This window comes from Gallinula chloropus (assembly GCF_964237585.1).
Source record: "Gallinula chloropus genome assembly, chromosome: 1".
Classification (NCBI taxonomy): domain Eukaryota; kingdom Metazoa; phylum Chordata; class Aves; order Gruiformes; family Rallidae; genus Gallinula; species Gallinula chloropus.
Genome location: NC_140085.1, coordinates 130,057,861 through 130,082,155, shown reverse-complemented (window position 1 = coordinate 130,082,155; position 24,295 = coordinate 130,057,861). Strand labels below are relative to the sequence as shown.

Sequence of the window (24,295 nt, the reverse complement as noted above, 5' to 3'; positions counted from 1 at the left end):
CTTTAATATCAACACTGCAGGAAGCTTACAGAAACAGTAGTATCCTGTTGAATAAGACAATATAGCTTCAGTAGTCTGTCCTGTCCATATACAGTTTCACTTCTTATGTGTTTTACAGTGCTTTGGCACATGGAGGAGCAGTGTGAATAGCTCGCTGGCTTGAGGATAACCCTTCCCTCACCCACAGGGTATGTACAGCACTTCCCCGCCAGCAGGCTGCTCAACTGCAGCTACTCCACATCCACCTGTTGTTCCAACTCCTTACTTTCATCTCCCAGTAAACCTACCCAGGATGCTTTTGCCACTGACAGCATAAGTATATAAACATTTTCCTATCTGCAGAAAGTTGCCTGCCTCTATTTGACCAGGGAATTTCTTTCCATTAGCTTCCCACTTTGTGGATGCATGTCAAAGTTACTGAGAAACTAGCTGAATCATTAATGATTATTTAAACTGAAAACTTGGGTTTTAGAAACAAACTGTCTGGTGTCATTGTTGAATGACAACATCATCAACGAACGTGGCACGCTTCCTGCCTGTTTATGCCCTATGAACACTAAGCAGTACACCCCAAGAACTGAAGATTTTAAGTAACAGTATTTCAGCTGTTCTGAGCTGTACCTACACTTTCAAATAGTCTCTGTACAGAAGGTGTCATGGAAAAAAAAATTCAGCAATCACATCCCGACCTTCCACCCACATCCCTCCTCTCTGAACATAACCCTGTGTTGTGGGTATGGGGAGCAACTTTTTTCATCACTAAGAACATCTCTGAAAGCTACCTGCTATGCATCTTTCATTTACCAGCAATAAAAGGTCAGAACGAATCTGTAATACATACACACAGCCCTATCATGTATTATATATTAAGGCAAAGGCTATAAACAGGAAATAAGCACAATATTGTTTATAGCTGCTTATAAAATATGCCTGGTTGAATTGGAGTATGCACACAGCATAACAATATTGCAGTACGGTAAACTTCAGAGAATGACTGGGGTTTTGAACAGTGACAAGCAATCTGCATTGAAAGTGGTTTCAGTTCTGAACATTTCTGTTAAAAGACATGCTTATGAAAACTTACGTTTTTTGTTTTTCTTGCAATTAAACACTTCAGGCCCCAATTTCAGAATCCAGGAAATCACCAAGTCATTTATGACAAAAAAAATTAGAGAACATGTGGCTTGGTCAAGAATGTCATACACCAAAATATAATGAGACAGAATAACTTTGAATACAGACCAACTAATCTCCTCTAACAAACCCAAGCATGCTTTCAGTGCAGTTATAAGCTACTGCTACAGTACATTACATACCTGCCTCTTACCATTCATTTTAATCAAATACTGAAAGTTCTCCCAACATTCTAACAATTTAAAATGTATATACACATCAGAAACCCAAGTATATCATTAAAGTAATACAAAATACTGTTTTATGGAAATGATTGAACAGAGGTGTAAAATCTATTGCACAACCTAAAAGGTCATTACTTGGAAAATCCTGAGCTAATGTGCTATTACCAAACAATTCAGGCACTTTTTTTTTTTCCTTTTTTATTACATAAGCAATAAACTTTCAACATATAAACCTCTGGGTATAACAACTCAAGTTCCATCTGTAACATCATGCTTAGAGAAAAGGTATTCAATAAATAAGACTCCCTTCAACGACTTCTTTACTTGAGACTGGTATGCAAAAGGAACTAAAGGTACATACTACAACGTTTCAGTTGAATACTGTACTTTAAAAGCAATTATTAAAACTGTAAAAAAGTTCTGCAGCATTCCACTACGGAAAAATAAAGGTTTGGTTTTTGTTTTTTTTAAGTCAAGAAAGTTACAGGGTTAGTTCCTTTATCCTATTTTAAGTCTTGACAGAGTTGTCAAAAAAAATTGAACAGATGCTCCCTTTGCTGTGTTAATCTGTTTCAACTTCAGGATCACAGCTCAGTTCAGGTTTCTGTTGCAATATTTAAATTTCCCTACAGAAAGAAAAAAATCATTACTGTCAAGTTGTAACAGTGGAAAAAAGCCTCCCACCTTTTCTACGTAGTGTATTATTATAGTATGTAACATACAAGATTCTGTCAATTCTGGATTGAAACAGCACAACTGTGAAGACAATACCTTAAAGGATGCATATGCATTATTATTTCAAAAGGGTGAAATAAAGACATTCAGATCAGTTTAACAAATCTCAAGGACAGGTTTAATCACTGCAATGGGCAAACGATGGGACATGCTAGAATCTGAGGCACAGTTCTGCTTAAGAGTTAGCCAATCAGCAATAAGTATGCGGTAAGAAAATGTCTGCAATACTTATTCTTCAGGATTTATTTTACTTTAACTGAAAGATACTCAAGTTCTTCATCAGGCCTGAAACTCCATATTCAGATCTTGTTCTGTTTTTCTCTAATTCACATCATAATCCCCAGCAGCCAGACTGCGTTAAGCATGCTTTATAGGTTCCAGACAAGAACCTTAATAGCCAGTTATAGAAGAGCACTGGAAATTAGTGGGGAAAGCTCGCTACAACGAAGTTACAGCACTTCTATGCTCATTTTACAAGGTCATAATTTTTGGAAAAAATCCTTCTCCACTAATTCCAATTCAATTTAGTCTTGAGAGATCATACTTCTCAGAGTCCATGCAAATGTAAAAAGGCCTTCACCAGTACGCTCAGTACCAAGTGACCCATTTACCAAAGGGGTTTGTTTTCTTCCTTGCTTTTTTAATTTCTGGGAGGTTCTTTTGGTGGGTGGCATGTGTGGAGGGGTGTGTTTTGCTCTTCCTGTCCCCCCCCCAGGGCTGCAAACTTGAGGATTTTTTTTTTTTAAAAAAAAAACAGCTCTCAAGAACCTATACTGTTGTGCTCCAAGAACAGTACAACTCCAACTCACCCAACTACAAGTGCTGATGCAAGTGTATTTACTTGTAGCTAGGTGGACATGAGTACAGAACAAACAAGAATTCGCAGAGGAACACCGAACTGCAAGGGGCTGAGTAGGGTGTCTAATCCGATTCTCTGATGTCATGCAACTTTGATCATACCTGACCAATTCTAATAAATGGATTTGCAATGTTTTAACTACTGATCCTCACAAAAGCTGTAACATTTTATATGGTTCAAAAGTTCTGCAGTTCAAGATTATCGCTGCCCTACACGCACTGCAAATCAAAAGTTATCGTAACACAGATATGCCTTATTATTTCAGCTTGAGCTTATCAAACCATTTTACAGACATCATATGCTGTGGGATGCTTTAGTCAGAACAGCACTCCAGTGCATACTTTAAAGCACATGATTAATTGAAGGTAACGTAACAAAGAGGAGAAACACACAGATGTAGTAAAAAATTAATACCTTTCACATTGATTTAAAGCCATAGCCTAAGAGACTACACTATTTTTTTCCCCTTCCCCAGAGGGGCACTTTCTCTTTGTATTGCTATGAAGAAAAATCAACTGAGCTCAAAGAGTGAACGCTCAAACAGGCAGCTGTGGAATCTGAGAGGCCACCCCTGATTTACAGTTACCCAAAGCAAGTTTCCATGGAATAAACATGGAAGAAACAGGAGCGCAGAGCCAAGTTTACCTGTAAGGTACAAAAAGCCAACGCTCCAGAAAATCCCACCCAAATCGTTCCATGGGGATCAAAAAATTTGAAGGGATCATATGAACATTCATATTTTATAAACAGCTTAATGAAAAATAAATTAACCAAACTTACCTTTTCTTTCCTTAAAAATCCGTCTCTGAATCTGTTAGTGGCAAATCCCCTTACACCGACAGAACGTAACCGCTGGTACTTAGCCTGAATATATAAACCCTTCTGTACTAAGCCTGATTTGTAATGGGATTGCAAACGGCCATCTGCAAAGTTGCTCTGTAAGGGAGGGGGAGGGGAGGGAGAAAATGCTCAAAATGAGGGCAGCAAAATGTAATAGTTTCTATTTACACTTATACAGATGTAAAACAATACTGAACAACAGAAGTGTGCACTTGCAAGTGCAGAACCCCTTCCTTAGTTTCTCAATTGATACTCCTCAGACCACCAGCTACCACGTGGCTTGAGGAACTGCTGCTCGAGGAACTGCCGTACTTCTAGTTTCAAACATCTGCAGTTACCTTCCTCATCACACAAAAGAGCAAACGTGTTGTACAACATCTTAAGTTTTTTTTTTTTCCCAAAAAAATGTTAATGAAGGTAAACCAGCACCAACAAAAAGGTGTTAAGACACCACCTCACTGTTACTAATTCAGTGACATCAGGCCTGCAGCAGGTACATATGGTGAGTCTAAAAAAGTCATAACCAGAGTCAGTATCTTTTTATTCCTCCCCCCTTCCCCCAAGTTTTAGGATCTTATGGTTTAAACGTACATTCATTGCTCTATGCCTCTGTCACTTCCAGCCCAGAATACCGTCAGCTAGCGTGGGACCAGGAGCAGAGGCCACAGAGATAACAGAAGGCTGTTACTGGTGAATGGCATTATGCATACACAGAAGGAATACAGCCAGATCAACCCCGACCACAGCAGTTATACAGAGGTTTTCATTCCTGAACACTCAGACCTCCAACAAAACAGGCAGTGAAAATCTCTTATGATAAATGAGTTCTTACTGCATTTTCTCACATTTTTCCAGTACTGCTTTTCTCTAACACAGCCCTGACAGAAAGCACTCCTGTGTATTTTCATCCTTTAAATTTCCAGGGTATCCCTCCCCAAACTTAAACAAACTACAGTTTACCATGAAGGCCGGGGGGAGGGTGGGGAAGGGAAAGGAGGAAACATCCTGGCCATATAAAATTCTTGTCAACTTTTACAAGCACCTTTAAAGGGTAGAAGAGAACAAAATATATCAGAGAAATAGACCTTCCTGGGTGTGACCCAATTGCTCTGGCAAAATCAGTCCCCTTTTGACAGAATAAGGATCACCTCAAGAAAAATCACAACCTCTGAGTTTGCAGTAAGCTTGGTACCAGTTTTTCCTTCACATTATCCACTGCATGGCTGCTGAAGTGCTAAGTGACAGTAAAGAACAGAGGTTCCTTTACACATAGAGAGATTTTATTTCCCAAACCACCTGTCCTTGTTTTTGCCAGGGACAGAGTTAGTTTTCACAAGAAGCTATTTCAGCTATGGCTGAGCAGCACCTGCACAGCGCCAAGGCCGCCTCTTCTTCCCCTACTCTGGCCCTCAGTGAGTAGGCCAGGGGTGGGCATGAAGCTGGGAGGGGACACAGCTAGGACAGCTGACACAAAACTGAGCAAAGGGATATCCCTGTGCCATTGCACCTCAGCAAGAGAAACCAAGGGGAGAGGGCTTTGGAAGAGCGTAGCCATTGCTCAGGAACCAGCTGGGCATCACTCAGCTTTTGCAGGACATGGTGACCTTTCCATCACTTTTTTTCTTCCTCTTTCCTTCTCTTAAGCTGTCTTCATCTCAACCCATGAGTTCTCTCACTTGTGCTCTCAATATTCTCTCCCCCATTCTGCTGCAGGAGCAGGGGAACTGAGGGGAGGGTGGTCAGGCAACCGTTCGGTACTCACCTGCTGGTGGGGGTAAACCCACCACAGCTGTTGGTACAGCAGTGTCAGCGAACAAAGTTCTGCTCTAAGTGGGTATGTGTAAGGTAATCTTTAAAAGGTTGGCTTAGTGATTCACTGCCAAGTGTCCTTAGAAAAAAAGACCTTTGAACTTTATAAAAGGGTCTGGAAAGATTTTATAAAAATGCTGTTCCAAAATACTCTTTTCACAAAAAAAAGTTTAACATAGTGCAAGACTATGTGTTTGTTTGGTTTTTGAATACTCCAAATAAGCCCTCTTGGTTGTTTCTAGAGTAAAAACATACTTGCTTTACATACCAAGAAATGTGGTGGGGTTGGATTTTTTTGGAGAGGAAAGCAGGGTGGCAGGGTGGTGTGTGTGGTTATTTGGTTGGCTTTTACATTTCTAAGTTTGAGGGTTTTAAAATAATTAGCCAATAAAGTCTGCTGAGTACAGAAGATAGTCAAATCAACCTTCCTAAGCACGTTTCAACAACAGCATGGGAAGGAGAAACCCTGTATGTTACACAGGAGGAACTTAAATGTGAAAAAAAAGTTGATGAAATTAAGTCAAATCAGCCCTGTTGTTTCCATGGCAATGATAGATGTGCTATACACATATGCAAACTGCAATATGAGTGCATATGCTATTTCCCCTGCGAATATTAAAGCGCCGTGGGACTGATCATTGGATACTGGGATGTTCACACGTATACACGTGTGATGACAACTTCACTTTCATACTTACATCATTTCCAGAACTGCAGGCTAATGTAAATGAAAGCAGCCTTCCATTTTCTTTAAATTACATCAGTTACTGATGCTGCCTTGATGATATGGCAGCCAGTACTGAAGATCCCCCCATCCCCTATAGGCTGACAATAGGGAGGCGATACTGATGAAGAGGCTATGAGGTCCTTACACGTTAAAACAGCTGCATCAAGCTGACACTTCACATTTAGCTTCAGCTTGGAAAAATACTTTTTTTTTTTTTTTTCCCCAGCAGAATAAGCTCAGCATTTTTGCTAGTAAACTGTTTGGTAAAGCACACCTGAATGGGAGAGCCTGAAAACCTTTTTATCCAACAGTTTTCTTATGTTTAGCCTGAGGGGGGAAGAAAAACCCAATAAAAACAACCCAAAAGATCCCACACCTACACTGCCCCTCTTTCAAAACGTCACCCAAAAGTGCTAGCTACTTAACTCTGTCATCAAAACTTTCCTTCAACTTCACTACCTACAAGCCAGGAAAGATGACTACCTAGTCTGTGTGTTATTTTATTCTTGAGAACATGTCTTAAAATCTGGAACAACTTACACTCATTTTCTACCTTAAAATTACCCCCTACATAATATTTTACTGATACAGAAGGAGCTCTAACTGGATCCATGCACAGCATTCCACTGCTAGAAAAGGAAGAAAGCGGGTTTTGTTTTTTTCTGCTGAACTACGGCAGTACCCCAAGAAGAATCACAGTTGCCTGCCCCTTTACCATCTCAAGGCTCTGAGAATAAAGCTTCAGTTTTTCCGTTCTTTTTTAAAGGCATAAACAACAATATACAGAACATACACAAGAGATTAGTTCCCCAGAATTTCCTATATGAAAGAGCTAATTTTTAAAGCAGTGGAATTCATATCTCCCAGTCTTGGGAAATAGCTCAGGCTTCCACACATACCAGGTGAAGGAAAGGAAGCTGACCAGCTTGGGTTTCTGGACAGATGAGCTTTTAGTCATTGTCTAGGTTCTGTGATTCTCAACTTTGCAGTTACCTTATTTCAGCTGTGCAGGTACAATACTGGACAGCCCTGCTCAACTCACCACCAACCCTCCTACCTACTAAAAGCTAAGCCTCACGTTATTTCAATGGGAGCAATCAGGCTATGATGGCAATAGTTTTCACAGCACTTAAAACCATAAAAAAAATCCTCAACAGGATCAAATCACCATTTTATAACATCTGATAAAAGTTGATCTGTACCTTAAAGTGTCTTCTGATGGGTCCTGCATTTTCAAGGTGTCCTCTAACGTGTCCGTGAGGGTAAGTATCACTTGGTTTTGAAGAATAGTAAGAATTCTAGTAGGAAAACAGTTTAAGGTTACTGAATTATTCCAGAAAAACATAAAAAATTTCTGTGCTATACTAACAAATGTTGCAGCTGACACAATGACACTGTTGGAAGGAACCACAGTAACGGGAGGACAGGGCCTGGTGTCCAGTCTGGCTGAAGCAAAGCTAAAGACAATAGATACCGGAATATCATCATCTTGGAGATGATCTAAACAGGTAATAACTCATTTAGTGTTCACCACCCCTGCCCCCTGAACATATGCCTCAATTTGCATGCAGCAAGTGTAGCAGGCAGGCTGCTTTAGCAGCCATCCCTTGCGTTCAGAATAAGGGTAACAAGATTAGTGCTGTGGCCAAGGCATACGTACATACCATTAGTACTCTGGTTAGCACATGGTTATCCCAGGTGAGCGTATTTTAGAGGGGACACAGGCACTGTCACTGAACACACCGCCACAGCAGCCAGATGATGAAAGCATAGTGCATTTCATCACTCCTCAGGCAACTCCCTTTAGCTCTGAGTTACAGGAGAGCAGGCTGAGGATCGCTCGCCTGCCACAGACACACGATTTCAAAAGCAAGTGGCAGAGACCAGCAGTACGGCAACTGCTGTGTCGTGGTGAGCGGCTGCAGTCCCACAGCCACAGCTGCCTGCAGCAGAGCACCCCCTCCAGGCACTGTGCCACCTGGGTGCTCTGGCCCTTTCCCAACTTCTCCCACGACAGACACCTTGTGAGGATGCACACAGCTAAAATACCATTCTCTCCCCTTCTGCATACGATTGAAGTACTCACAGAAGTGTTACATACTGGCACATACTACATTAAAGTCAACTAAGGCAGACAGAATGGCTTTGCTAATGAAGTCTTAGCAAATTAGGTAGTTGTTTTTTTTTTTAATGGACCATTCTTGAATAAGAGCAAAAAAGCGATCCAATGCTGATTGAAGTCTGTTTTTTCAATGGAAATTTTAACAGCTTCAAATGAATTTTCAGAACAGGCTAAGAAACTGAACTCATGAAGTATTTCATATATGCTAGCATCTAATAAACACAAACGCATGCTTTGCTGTTTGCAGAATTTCTGTTCTCTAACAAAGCACCAAACTTTTCTGGTGGCAGAAACACTAAGGGGGGGTGGCTCTAAACACAACAGCACAGTATCAGTATCCAAGTCCGCTTTTAAGAGGGATTTAAGCTAGCTTGTTGGGTTTTTTGAGACTATATTATTGCCTACAAGACACCTATTAAGCTTCTTTCAATGCCTTGACAAGAGGGGATTCATCAGAGAACAGACAGAGAGGAAAGGAAGTGAGATCAAAAAGACTTTAAAAAAAAAAGTCTGGAAAACTAAACACACAGAGAAAAAAACAACATCAGGAACTTCCCAGCTCCCTTCTAATTCTAAGAATATCAAGATGCTCCATGAAATCAAATTAACTTTCTCCATAGAACACATAATTATATCAGGAAGCTCCCTGCTGAAGTACACTCTTCAAAGCTGAGAATTCAGCAGGATAAAAAAACCCCAAGGAAATTCCTTGTTAGCTAAGGGAAACATTCCCCTTCAGTGGCCCGCTGTAAAAGGTGCTCATACCTTGTGCTGAGAAGTTCATAATGATTTATCACAGGATACCAGAAGCAAGCCAACCAAGTCAATACCTCTTCCAGATTTCATTTTGACCCAAATGACTAACAGTATCCATTTCACAAGAGAGCAAAAAGGGGTGTTAATATCACATTTTCAGAGTTTACTGAAAGGACATTTCGATATGACCAACATACACCCTGTTTTCACATTAGGCAAAAACCTCACATTAGATCTGAGCTGCTGATCAGGCTTTCAGCTTTCAAGCACCCATCTTTTACCAGGGTTGATACTTGCAGTGCCTCAAGCATCAGCACTGGAAACTACACTCAAATTTTACTAACAAAGATGAAAGTGTGCAAATACATATACAGTAATTATTTTTTTAATCTTATGTTACAACTTAAAATGCCATAGTGGTTTTCTTGTCACATGCTCTTTTAAAAAGTTATTTTTCCATGTTATGAGTCTTGGCACAGTTACACCTGTCATTTGAAATCTGGCTCTGATGTACTCTTCTCTCAGTATTTACTGAGAAACAAGAGCAAACAAACCTTAGAGGAATGCTCAAGGTTGGAGCTTCTGGTTTGGATTCTCAAGAGTTTGGTTTTAAGACTACAGGTGGAACTCTCAACAAAATTGGTAAAAGTAATTCCTCACCTGTTTTCCCACACCTTTAAAGTTTTGCTGATACAATGTGCAATTGCTACATCTCTTCTGCAAAGTAAAGAAAGTGTCCCAGCAAGAACTGAAGCACTCTGCTCGGACTGTAAAACCTACTCAATAACGTGTAAGACTCAGCAAAGCCACTAGAAGTTACTTTCAACAGCTATTCTCTTAGCTCTTGCTTATGTTTCACACTTTCTTTGTATTTCCATGTGTTGCTGAATGCCAGTAACATATCCTTCATTTTTAGGACGATTTCTATCTAAAAAGGTGTGCTTGGCCCATCCTCAGCATTCTGGTGACCCATCAAACCACTTAAATCAATGCAGTATTCTGCAAACATCAACTTCCAGTCTCCATCCCGTACTTATGAAAATGCTTGGCAGCATTTACGCCATTTACAAGTGTCCCTTCATTCATTTTCGTTTCCCAAAGGCTGCTTCCAACCCCACTAGTATTACACTCCCACAGTAGTAGTGAACGCAGTCAGCAGCTCTGAATTCATCACAGAGAGCCTACTCGACACAGAAGCAGTACGTGTGGCTGAGACTACAGCTGGCTGCCTGGAGACCACTCTGCTTAAAACACCCACAACAAGTGCTGAAGCAGTGGCAGCAGCCTACAGGTACAGAGATCAAGCCTGAGCTACTGCCCACCAGGGTAAGCTCTTCTCTGATCACATCTAGTCCCAAAGAAGTCCTTCAAGGAAAGCGATTTTGAGCACCAGGCTCTCTTATGTAACGTGTCTACAGGCCACGCAAAGCGCCCCGCTGCTGGAGCTGCTTTGCCCAGCTGAGTTACTTGTCCTGCTTCAGACAGGAGTTACATGTATTAGCGACCTGTCCTGCCCCGGAAAAGACTCCTCTTCCTGCATTACTTCATGTATCGAGCATTAGACATACCAGACAAACAGGAAAACAGATAAGAGGAGCAGAGTAAGAGTCAAAAGGCAAGAACAGAAACACAACACCAGAAGAGGAGATGCAATTAGGAAGTGCAAATTAATGTGCTGCAGACACATTCACAAAGTGTCTGCAAGCCCTCCAGGCCAGTGGGTGAGCACCGATTGTGTTTTTACTGACAAACGTGGATGGCAAACTAAAATATTTTTTATCTCAGTTGTCTGCAAAGCAGCTTCTGCAAGGCTGACTTCATCAAGAGTCACTCCTTTGGGGAGCCTTGCATTTGTAATGCCCCTGCCTCACAGCTACTGTCGCTCTGAACAGGTAACTCCTCGCTGCAGTGCGGGACTTCCTAAAAACTCATGTTTGCAGTTCACTCCCAGGCATCAAAATGCAATCCTCCTGAATCTTCAGCACTTCTAACAATAACTTCTTTTCTATTTCAAAATAGCTCCCTTTTCATTTGCTTTTATATTACTTAATGAACCATTACTACCTGTTTTTTTGGGACTTCAAGCTTAGTCTTCAGTACGTAATTTTTTTTTTTTTTTAATGTTAAAAACTGTTGTTTTACACTGAAAGACACAGCGTTCTATCTGCAATGCAGCTGCATTCCAGTGATGGTCACAACTTTGACTAAATAAAACCTACTTTTGATGGACTAATTTATTTCTACTGAACCTAATATAACTGTCTTCCCCATTTCAGTATTCACAGAAAGACAGCCTAAGCAAGAAGTGCCCAAACTAGCTTTGATCAACACAGATAAGCTGTTGCATTGTGTAAAACTCCTCAGGAATGTTATTTCAGACATTTCTAATTATTTCTGTGGTTCATTCCTCATTCCTGTTTTTAAAAAAGAGCTTTCAGGAACTTTTATCATAATGAGGAGAAACACCATTTAGACTGACAGTGCCATGCACACGAAATGAGATTCAGATCTTGCCTTCCAACCACTGACAACCAGAATGCAGGAGGGTCATATTTTTCTCAAACTGTTCCATGGTACCTCAGGTTATCTGCTAATTTACACTTCAAGTAAATCAAGTTGAATAAATGCAATATTAGGTACACATTTGTTTCACAAAGGTACAAGCAGTTTTACAGGAGTTCAGGAGTTTTTCCTGAAATAAAGCCCCTGAATTTGTTTCAGTAAGTCATTTTGAAACTAAAATTTTATGTAAAAGTTTATTTTGATATGTTCCTCCTATTCAGTAATGGATCTGAAGTTCACAATTTTATTTCCAGACTAGCTGAAAAAGCATTTTGTTTTCACCCAGCATCCCAATTTAAATGGGTTTCCTGAAACAAGAAATGCCTGGCCAGCTCATTGCTTGGTTATAAAAAAGGAGTAGCAAAGTTTCTTACAAAAACTGCACAGGTGTGCAAAAGCAAGATAACCAATTTTCTTGTATCACTATCTGGTCATAAAAGTGGCTTTAGGACTTGTATTAATCTATGCTTCAGCACACTGGAGGAAGTACAGCGCCAGAACTGTGAAACTACAAGCAGTGTCTGAAGATAATAAATAAAGCCTTACTTGAAATTTAAAAGGACAATATATCACAGATTGTTAAATTTACATCAGCACAGGCAATGCAGGCCCTCTCCCCTCCCCCTCTGATTATACATCTAAGGACAACAAATGCAGAAACTACTAATTCTACATTTAGGCTTACCAGGTGAGGTTTCCCAATAAATTTCCTGAAAGGTGGCTTAATGAACCTCATAGGTTTTTGGAAGCCATCAAGTTGAGAGTTTTGCAATTTTGGAAGATTGCAGCTTTGCTGGCTCCTGGTGTGTACATGAGAGAGACAGAGAGAGGGAGAAAAACAATTAAAATCTAAAGCCGCTGCATATCAAACCCCTGCATCTTTAATGAGCTTAGTTTAGCATCTGTACCAGACAGGTTTTAAATAATTTTTTCTATGACACTCAACAAGTTACTAGTCCTCTGACTAAATTCACGCCCGGCTTGCAGAGCGCTCCACAGTAAACTGTATTCTCTTACGCAATGACAAATTAACGGAGACGCCTCCTTCAAACACTCCCTATGCAAACCAGGCTTCCCCGGCTCGGTCTGCAGGGCCGGTCCTTGCTGCCCTCCGCTGGCTGAAATGCTTCCTGCAGTTCTTCCACACCGCGCTACCTTCCCAGTTGTACAGAACTTTCACCTCCTGAAACCCTAAATACGATGACAAACTCATATCAACACCCAGCTGCCCGCTGGGCGCTCTCGTCTCATCCCGAGCAAGCAGGATTCTCCGGCTTTGGGCTCTTCCTTGCTTGACTGACTTTTTTTAACGAGCACATTGCTAATACAGATGTGTCCATAAATTCCTAAATAAAACATTTACCATGAAAAGCAGCCACCAGAAGTGAAAATTCATACCTCATGAAACGTAAAGAACAGTTTTCATGGCAGCAAAATAAATTATTAGGGAAAGTAGAGGCACACTGGATTAGCTCCTAAGCACTGCCAGTATGACATGCGAACTATGAAAAACCCTGTCTCTGGAAAATTCTGCCCACTGCCGCTCTCAGCCCCTGTTACACTGTCCACACTACTCAGAGCATGACTTCTCCTCACATCAAACTCCAGGACAGCCAGGCTTACTGCAATGACTTGAGCTTCCCACTTTGAGTAATGCACATGAAAGATCAGCACAGCAGTTGCCATGGAAGTAGCAAAGAAAAGCCTTCCCAGGTGATGGGGCCAACCATACCCTGAAGGCATCGCCCCAGGCACATAAAGGGCGACACACAACAACAGTCCCATATTCTTTTTTTTTCTGCTTTGTAGCTTTTACTTTTTTTTTTTCTTAAAGAATCTCACATCCAAGAGGCACTGCTGCAGCTTCACAAGTCAGCATGAGCACTGCCACTACTTGCCATCATGGACTGCATTTACAACAGACAAGCAGCAGCACGTTAAGAGCCATCTGAAGATCGCGACTCCGGTACAGATACATTTCATTACACTCTGGCAACGCTGTAATCATCACCTCTTCTCCTACAAGTGAGTCAAGTCATCTCTCTAATCAGCCAACCTCACAACATCAAAAATGACACAGGATGCCTGAGGTCAGCAAACACTTCTGGGGCAAACACCTTTAGCAAACCTGCTGGAGGAGTTCACAGCAGTAAAAAGCTAGGCCAAAAATCTAGCTTTTCTTCATAAAATTCTCAGAGAAGCAGAAAAATTCCAATTCTTTGTTGATATTGTACATGACACTACAAACAACCAGGGCAACACAACAATGTATTCATCCTAGGATGCTTTCATAAAGCTACAAAATACTAAGAGAAAGTTGTTATATGGCACATCAAGGATTTTAAAAATAGGTAAGCATCTTTAAATTTGTTCCTTCCTCTTTTCCCACTCAGTGCCACAGCCTGAGCTTGCTTTTCAGTTTCCCCACTGCAGCTTAACCTCTTTCAAGGTAACACAACATTCCAGAGCAGTTTGCAGTCTGTGTCAGTTGCATTTCAGTCAGAGTCAGATTTGCAAGGATAAGCTAAGGAAAAGAAACACCAGTATGAATGTAACTGTCCAAGAGTAAAAAAATTAACACACAAGAGAACTACAGGTCTGGGCCAACAAGACTGTGATATGCCAATTACCTTGGAGTCACACCATCTACGTGAAACACTCTCTCATCTTCATTCTTCAGTCTCTCTTTTCTCCTCCTTTCTATGTCATGTCGTAGATCATTTGGATCTTCTAACACTCTCATAATGTTCTAGTCAAGAGGAAAGGTTGAAGTCAAGTTAGCCAGTAATAACTGAACTCCACAGTGATTCTGTCTCTCAGGGGCTGCCTATGGCATACAAAACCTTGTTAACACAGATCTGCACATAGGATGGATGCACACCAGCCCAAGGTTCCAAAGCTCAAAACAGTATCCAGAGATTGCCCCCAACAATTGCTCTTCCTTGCACCATCTGCCTTTTTACAAGCATTCAAACAAGAGTGAACAGTGTTGGAGTCTGTGTGGAGTTGCCAAGGCAAAAAATGTTCACCTAAATTCCAGTAAATTCTACAATCCTTAATTAAGGAAGTTGAATCCCCATATACCTGTACTACAGAAAAATGGTAACTAAATCGCAGTAAGCGTAGCCCGGAAGGTGAAAGAGAGATAAATCTCGTGTCCCTGGATGAAAGCACGGGATAAAATGACATTCTGAAGAATCAGGTGGGTGTCAGGCGATTCCAGCATTAGGTTAGAAGAAACATTGAGGCTTTTTCTTATATCAGAGGGAAAGTAAGATCCACATGACAATAACCTACTTAGTATTTACACTATTTAGTAACAGTTAGGGGTTCAAGCAGCAGAAGTAACCACACTCCAGCCCCTCTGGAGAACACACCGGCATTTTACTCATCAGTGAGCACAGTATGTACTCATGCTGCTGCAGTATCTGTAAACATGCTCCAGGATACACTTCTTTCAAAACAGAATTACTGTTGGCCTTCAAAATATGCAAAAATTACCTACCAATAGCAAGGGAAAAATGTTGTTTACATCTATATCATTTTAACTTACTGTTTGAAGAAAAAAAAAAAACCACAACACCCCTAAACCAACAAACAAGCTTAGTAGTCAAAATACCTGGGGAGATTCAGATGGCACAGTCCGTTTGTTCTGAAGTTCTGACAGAGACATGTCAATCCTCCTGGAACACAAACATATTATTTAAACAAATGCCAACACTATACGTAGCAAAAGCATTAGTGACCAACTGCAGAATTCTTTACAGACTATGGGCAGGTAGTTCAAAGTTTAATTTACATTGGGTAGAATCTATTGAAGATTAACTACATTAATGCAAATAAATTAATGCAACAGGCACATAAGTTACCTGTGAATTTCTGGATCCAACCGTATTTTAACTTCATTCACATTTGCAATTGGTTTATCCTGAATTTTTGAGAACCGCTCATGCAGAGTTATGTCAGAGGATGGAAAATAATTTGCTGTGTGAAGAGATATTAATTACAAGAATGCTTATTTGAAGTATTTAAAATGCACAGTGGGAAATTGTATCTTTTAAAAGATTAACTCCCAAGGACACCAAGAGAACTTCCAAGATTAAATTTCAAACTATTTCCACTTGCAGTTTAACACTCACAAGCGAAAGATTAGGGCAGCCCATCTTAGATACCCTCCTTCAGTAAGGTTAGGCTCAGCAGAGAGCCCACTATTTGTCAGCTCTATCGTGGTAGCAGTCAGATGACTGGAACCTATAAATAAAAGTTCAACACTGAACAGGACGCAGCAGTCTGAACACTAATCTGGAAAGTAAAAGGAACTGCCTGTAACCAGGAAGTTGTGATTATAGCAAAGCTCCTTTTTTCTTCTCTTGTTCCTAACCAAGCAGGTTAGTCTTAAGTAGTCGCATGAAATCCTTTTGACCATAACACCCCACCATAATGCCTCTATTATGGATCAAGACCCTCTCACAATCATTCCCCAACCAACTACTTTTAAATACTCAACCTACATATCCCTTAAAACACACAGAATGAAGCCAAAGCACAAATCAAGCCAAAGACAAGCGCCTGAGTTACAAGGACAGCACATCTAATTCATTAAATTTGGTTTTAATAGTTATAAATACATCAAACACATACATATACCCCAAATATTAGAGACACCTTTAACTTGATGGATAATGGTGATGATTTCCTGAGTAAATTCTCTCGATGGGTCGTTTTCAACATTCTGTGTTACAGATTCCATGTGTTCAAACACTGGGTGAAAATTTTCCGTTTTCCTGCCAACAGCAACCAGATCATGTGACATCTGTCTCTCTGTAGTATGACTAGAAGCAGTCCTAGAATAAGAATTTGCAGATACTCACTTTAAAATAGTTCACTATATCCGGTAACTTCAAACAGACGAGCAGAACAGAACAGTGCATTAAGTAGTTCATTTTAGGAATGTGGTGAAACTGAAATTCCAATTTTGTTCTTTGTTAACAAAATGCTAAGAGATGCACTCTCAGAAATTCCTGTTTCAGTGAAGCATGTAATACTAAATTCATGAATTTTAAACTTAATTCATTTAGGTTATCAAATAAAACAGGCAAATGAAGATCCTGATGTACTACTACGGTGTAATTCTGTAAGGCATTTACGTGTCTTTGCTTATAAAGAGGGACAATTTTCAAGAGCAGTTCAGAGATGTAAAAATCTCACGGCGTCTTTGGGAACTGAATCATTACTGGAGCCTGGGGAAACAGCTTTGCAGTGGCAGCGTGCGAACTTCAGAACGTGTTTCTCATCTTTCTGCCAAATCTCACTCATTCTAAGTCAGTTTATGCCCCAAATGGCTGCACTGCTGCGTATGGGTTATTTTGACAAGGAAGCTAACACTTTAAAAATCCTTGCAAAGAAAATGCTTGTCATTTGGGAAGATAAATTGAAGACTTAAACAGCCTGCACAGAAGCTTTTAGGATAAAGACTCTGTTTACTGTGTGTTTTGCAAAGGGATTACGTGCCTGCCCATCCTGTACTGGAAGCACACAGAACACGACCAGATTTTCATATAAAAATTGTACTGGAAAAAGCTTCAAGCAGGTGCCAGAAGTCATCAATTTGTCCCTAGCAAATTGAAAATAAAGGCATGTGAGTGGGAATACAAACAATTTAAAACGCAGATTTGAAATATCTACCTGTGCCCCAGGTTTATAAAGAAATTATTCTTCTCAGCTGAGTCATTTCAAGTCAGGTGTTTGTTAAATGCCTGAAGTAGGCAGCATGAATATTCCCAGTCATCTGCTTGTGCAAAATTTGTGTTCTCATCTTCAAAAAACTACAAGATTTATCACTTGTGGCTGTGGAAACAAGCCTTCCACACATAAAATTAGCTGTAATCAATGTAGTAGCTTCTTTAGTCTGCCAATAATTTCCATGTCTACAGTGCATGACTGAAAAACAGCAGCGAGAGACTTACTAGAAACAGGAATCATCCTGTGGGCTTGCAATAAAACCCAGCAATAATTAAGTTATTTTCCTTATGTTATCATTCAGGAAGCTAAATGTTTGTCCTAGCCTCAGGCAAGGGGTGGGGGTGCTGTATTTTTCCACTTCCTCTCCTTAGACTTTAATATTAGCCCCTTATGTGCAGATAGTAAATGGTCTTTGTAACTCCCCATTGTATTACCCAATTCTGAAGTACTGGAAAGGGGAGAGAAAATGACACAGATGTTTTATTTATTTGGGACAAGAAGCAAGCTACTTTTAAAATTAATGCTGATCATTTTGGAAGGGAAGGTGATCCCTTCCAAACAGGATTACTACCATTACAACACTGTTGCCTGCAACAGCAAGGAAGCAAACTAGAACAGCCTGGAAAAAATTACTTGCTCCCATATATCCATCATCTAGATTTTTATAATATTACCACTTCTTTCCAATTCAGCTGGCACTGGGAACGCTAGAGACAACCACAAGCATTACGGAGAAGACAGCCAGCAGAATCTACTCCTTTCAGCTCTGATGCCTCACCAGGATTGCCACTTTGTTACAATAAACACCATATCCCAGGGATCTCTAATTTTTCAACAGCTTTATTGAACCTCAAACCTTGAAAATGCAAATGTGCAACTGAGATTTATGTAATTCAAAGGCGATCTGCTTTTTAAAAGAAATCAGGGATGACTCAGTAAAAAAAGAAATGCCATTGTCATCTTAATAAGAACATATGTGACTAGGGTTTTCTGAATTTTATTTTTGTTTTTAAATAACACTGATGCATTACTAATCAGAAACAACTTTTAACTAAAGGTTTGTACACCAGGCTATCTGCTCTTTACACTCCCTACTACAGCTCCATGAAATGAACTTGGGGGTGGGGGTGGATTGGTTTTGGATAGAAGAAAACTGGAAGTTTCCAGCCTGGTCAAATTAACATTTTAAACTAAATAAAACCCTTAGTTTGTCCTGATTATCCCTTAAAAGAAAGCGTGCTTTCTTCCAATATTCATAAACTGTAAAGAGACAGAAAGGAAGAAGAGGTGAGCAGAAACCAGTACCTGTACTTGGTCACCATTTTCTTCATATCCACTTTGATTGTGAGACGTTCCCTCCTACAGCTGGCATCTGACACTTTCAGATCAGAAACAGTATGGTTTAAATCATGCTGGCTATCGGAGGAATTTACTTTTTTCCTGAATTCCCCTTCTTTCCTCACTCTTTCAGTGGGTTTGTTTTTAAAAGACCTCAGATCGACATCCGTTTTGGAGGAGTTAACACAAGCATCGCAGCCCTTCTTTGAACTGTATTTAACAGGTGCCTCAGCGTGCCCGTCTTCAGTCCGTCTCGCCCTCCCACCGGTACAGTAATCTAACTCTTTGCTATTCCGGGCGCTCTTGGAAGAGCCGTATTTCTGGTCTTCCTGCTTCACGTACTTCTGAGCTCTGTCCTCTGAAAAAGGCTTCTCCCCCTCCGGGTGCCTGCGCCGTTTGTGGCTGTACTCATAGGCTATCTTTGTGACGGGCCCCTCCGAGTACTCCCTTTCAGCCGAGCGGTGGGACTGGGCGCCCAGATTTCTTTGCTCCTCCTTTTCTTGGTAAGGTGGAAAAGAACGCTCTTGCTTCCACTTGGAATTTCTTGCTACTTCTCCACCGTCATACCTCTCCATTTCCTTAGCCCTTTTAGACGTGTGCCCATATTCTCTGTAATCGTGATCTTCAGGATACCTGTGTTGACATAAAGCAATTTACACTTGCACTAGAGAAGAAAGCGAGAACTTATATGTGCAGAATGTTGGACAGCAGAATGCGTGGCAAGTTAACCCGTAATCCCTCGCGCCAAGGTACAGATGTGCAGGGGCTCTTAAGAGGGAAATATTATCCTTTCATACTCTAGCCATCAATACGATTTACTTAACAGACAAATACTTCACTACTACCAGTCGCCCATAATTAAACTACAAAGTGGCCAACGTGTTTCAAGGTGGGTATCTTCAACTATAATGAAAACAGACTTTCACTTGAGGCTTTACACCACAATACCCAGGTTTTAATTATTTTATTCCTATACCTCTTCTGTAAAGAGCTCCTTGCCGTAAAATCATCAGAAACTCTTCTGGGTGACTGACCATACTTCTCTTCATGTAACCTCTGGTGCCTCAAGTCATCTTCATGCCATTTTCTCTCAGGTTTACATGAAAGCCCTAACGGTCTATGAAAAGGTTTCATTCCTTTTTCGTTGCCGGTGACTTTGTAGTGCTCAAACTCGTATCTTTCTTCCATTTTGTGCTGGTAAAACGGACGATCGTGTTCTTTATATGGTATTTCCAAGTACTTTGGTGGTAACTGGCATCTTCTATTGCTTTCAGTTCTTTCAGTCGAATGTGTTCTGTAGGGCTTATGACTGTAAGTATCATCCATGGGAATTCTTTTCAGGTTTGGTGAAGGTGATCTACGTTCATATATTCTCTGGTGGTTATTTCTATGAGGTGCAAACCTGGAATTGCTTTGTCCATATTTTTCATCTTCTGCTCTCCAAGGCATAGGTTTCTTTGGGTCCTTACGAAAGCTTTTATATTCACAGTCATAATTAATATGCGCGTGCCTTTGCCTATGGTGCTCCGGACTCCTAAATGCTGGAGATAAGGACCTAAGGCAAAAACAAAATCCGCTTTGAATAGGCCCATAAAATTGAATCAACCTCTTAACGAGAGCATCTATTGCCTAAGGAAGTTTAGTTTACTACACAGTTTTAATCAACTGGTAAAAAAATTTAGAACAAGCCAAGGTATTCAAGGCATCATTTCCCTGGCTAGAGTGCCAAGCTTACTTTTACTCTGTTGAGTTTTCAGCATTTCAGCCCACTCAAAATCCTAGTAAGTCAACCATTTTTCTCTTTGAGTTTTTCATTTAAAACTAAAAATAATGCCATCATATACATGAAGTTTCCGCTACAAGGAAAACAACCGTTGTCCACATTTTCACACTTCTCATGTATTGCCTGTCTTTTCAGTGCCAAGAGAAAAAAGGGGAAAGGAAAAAAGATTTAAAAAAAAAAAAAAAAAGAAAAACACTTTTCAGGTTTTCTTTGCATGCCAAAACCGGCGCAAAACCTGGCTGAAAACATGTATTCTAACTAAAATATCACACAGGTAGGCTTTTTCCTGCAGCAAAGATGAAGTTTGAAAAAAGAGTATACTTGTGTACACAATCTCGATAGACTCTTAATAAAAGCATTGAAAAAAACAGAAGTTGAAAAAAAAAAAAAATCAAGGCTGTCCCTTCCTTTGTATATATATTGCAAATGTACAATTCTGTGTAGCTGTTTGCTCCATTTCTACGAGTGAGTTCAGGCTGAGAACCACAGACCTGCACACAACTGTAACAGCCAGCTTCCAACAGCACCGGCACTGCTGCTGCCCCACGTTGCTCTGGGCAAGGCTCGCATTTTAACAAGAGCAGGAGCATTCCTCCTTGCCCTCCACACAAAGGACATTTTCATAACTATGAATCTAGTGTGGAAATAGATAGGATTTTTATACCTAAAACCAAACAATATCCCACACAAATAATTCCCGAACCCCAAAGCAGCAAAAATGTAGTTTCTTGTAACACACTAACAGCTCTTGAAAGCTTAGCGTTGCATTTCAGCCTCAGAGTTTTAAGATCTCAAATTTGCATTGCAAGTCCTAAAAAATCAGGCAGGTAGCTAACAGCATGAAGTAACTTGGGTGTTATTCTGGTGACATATATCAGTGACACATACTACTAGGCAACTGTCCAAGGAAGGCACCGACTCCCATGCTTTCAGCTTGCGTTATGCTGCAAATCATCTCTAACTGTGCTGAAGATCAATGTGCAGATCAGCCCCAAAGGCTCAGAAAGCCTGAGGGGTTCCAACTAGTTTGGTTTGGTTTTTTTACTAGTGGATCTGGCCCTCCCTGTAGACCAAGCGGCAAAACAGGAGCGAGCTACAGACATCAAGTGTACCAGGTGGTGTTTGAGTAAAAATAACCTTAACTAGAGTTTGGTGCTTGGGCTCTGTGCTTAAGATACTTCCAAGTACATGCAAGCAGAACAAGGTTCTTGGCAGGCAGCAAAACCTTAACACCTCCAGCTTAAAAAGAAAAATCATAATAATCAAATGGCAAGTTGGGTAAAAAAATGGTAGAAGCTGTTCAGTTTGGAATGCGTATTCTAATTTATAGCATACACTTTACTATTTTCAATTCTGTATGCAACATTCTTTCTTTTACACAAGTTTTACATCTTCCTGTAAATCCTTACATAGACCTACAATTCAGGGCAAATTACAAATACGTATTTACCTTTGTTTCCATCGTGGTGATCTTGATCTAGATCTTGTCATCTTCTCACGTCTTTACAGGAGGTTCTTGAAGCTGTAAAAATGATATGGTTTACTAGTCTGATAACAGATTCACTCTATGAATTGCAGTGGGGACAGCTGATTTTAACCAGCGTAGTACTGGATGCTTTCATGCTGGGGTGAGGCATACTTTTAGCATGATGCACCTTCAACTCCCACTCCAAGGCAAATAACTTTATTCCTAATTGCTGATATTAGAACACAGCTTATTTTCTTAATAAAAATTTAAATATCTGACACTGCTCCTTTTTCCTCTCCGTTTTGTAACGCTACCTATCCGATCCATTTCTAAGTGTTAATAACCTCACAAGCAAGCTGCAGCAACCAAAACCACACTGTAACTGTTAGCATGTATGAAATGCTATAGATGACAGAGAGGGGAAAGAATCAGCTTTAAAATCAAGTTTACAAAGAAAAATGGTTTTGCATCGAGTTACACTCTGAACTTTACGCTGAGGTTCAGACTTGTAATATACACTGATATTTCTACATGGTTAAAGTCCCTCTGTAAGCTATGACTGCTCCACAGAGTCTTAACTGTTGAATCATTGCACACCTGATTCAAATAAAACCATGTTTCAGAGATCACTTTTCATTTTAATACTTAAACCTGTTAATAACCGACTACCCAGATACAGATTTAAATACCCAGTGGATATTGCACTGCTCTTGAATCCTGGAAGTAGTTCTGGGCATCCCTTCTCATAAAAGGTATGGCAGAATGAGAAAAATATATGTGGAATCTATCTTTCTCACTGTTATTTTGCCAAAAGATGCTAGAAACTCTGAAAGCAAGTGATGAAGAGACATACAAACTCACCAGTAACATGACTACTGAATAAGAATGGAATGGTTATTCATTATATAGGATTATGCAAGGATTAAAGCAGAAGGAAATTCTCAGGTAACTGGTTAAAAGTTGGAATTTGAACCCCATACCCACAGCTCCTAATTTACCACAAGATGCTGATGCTGTAAAGGCCAGAAACATAAATAGAATCAAAGACAGATCCATCAAAAGCTCCGAAATTAATGAATAACCAGTCACTTGAAACTGGAAGAATACGCCCAAGTCAATGTCACCCTGGTATTTTCTGCAAGGATTTCATCACAGAGACAGGAAGCTATTCTGGATCGGTCAAATACGAGTACTGGGAGCATTACAAAATGGGAGCGTGTAATATTTGTTCCCTGAACTCTCAATTATGAAGTTAGCATTACCTCTTAGATCCTAAAGGCACGTATCTGAGGACTCCATAGCATGAATTAACTCCAGGCTTTTTGCTTACTCAAAGATCATACTAATATCATTAAATACAATGATCCAATGCCAGTGTTCATATTGAATATTATTTTTCAAGCTAAATACCATCATGGCTAAAACACTTATCTATTTCTCACCCATAAAAATACATCTAACCAAACTTAACTACTTCAGAAAACAAACACACCTCTAGCTAACACATTTCAAGAAGAGGTGCGCATCCCACAAGTTTCAAAGATTCACTACTACCCTCTGTTCTCATAAACTTCAAAAAGGGACAGTGTTTTTATATGCCATTCAAGCTCCTGCTTTCTATCTTCTTTTCCTCCAGTTCTGAACGTTATCCTTCAGTTCCAAATGAGCAGGTAAACACCACAAAGACAAAAGTACCATTAAACCCCACCCAACCATCGTACAGAACCTGGTATGCTGGGATCTCTCAATGCAATCAAGTTAGAAACTGAACATACGTAACCAGAGATTCCTTATTCTTTGAAGACTGGCTAAACAATCGTAATAAAAGCGTGAGAAGGACTGTGACAGCACATCCTAGATCTTGCCTTAGGATAAAGAAGACTACTGTAACTTTCAGTGAAGACACTCCTTTTGTTTAGTGGAAAGAAAGTGCTCATTTCAATGTGCCTCCTAAAAAGTGACCTACGCAACACAGTTTCCTCACCGCAACGCTGAAGGTGCAATCGGAGCACACGGAGGCAGCAGACACTCAACCCCAACCAAAACTCCCAGAATCACAAATCAATCTACACAGAATTTGTCAGCATGTTGCCAAATTCAAGTTTATGTCATCTCACCTGGACCAGCAACACCAGCCCTGAAACAAACCCAAGCTTTTTGTGGAAGGGTCGCAGGTAGCACCCCTGACCACAGCAG

At 40.3% G+C, this 24,295-nt stretch overlaps 1 protein-coding gene across 1 annotated transcript; it reads right to left on the bottom strand.

Annotated features, from left to right (window-relative positions):
* Nucleotides 1–1,256: 1,256 nt before the first annotated feature.
* On the bottom strand, nucleotides 1,257–22,154 carry BCLAF3 (BCLAF1 and THRAP3 family member 3). The gene is made up of 11 exons (XM_084264917.1): nucleotides 22,082–22,154; nucleotides 19,825–20,403; nucleotides 18,816–19,481; nucleotides 16,434–16,612; nucleotides 15,638–15,752; nucleotides 15,388–15,451; nucleotides 14,399–14,517; nucleotides 12,454–12,568; nucleotides 7,531–7,626; nucleotides 3,733–3,888; nucleotides 1,257–1,984 (listed from the first exon to the last, which is right to left on the bottom strand). Exons 1-11 carry the CDS (start codon nucleotides 22,120–22,122, stop codon nucleotides 1,955–1,957), a joined length of 2,160 nt encoding a protein of 719 aa, XP_084121043.1. The 5' UTR covers nucleotides 22,123–22,154; the 3' UTR covers nucleotides 1,257–1,954.
* Nucleotides 22,155–24,295: the final 2,141 nt, after the last annotated feature.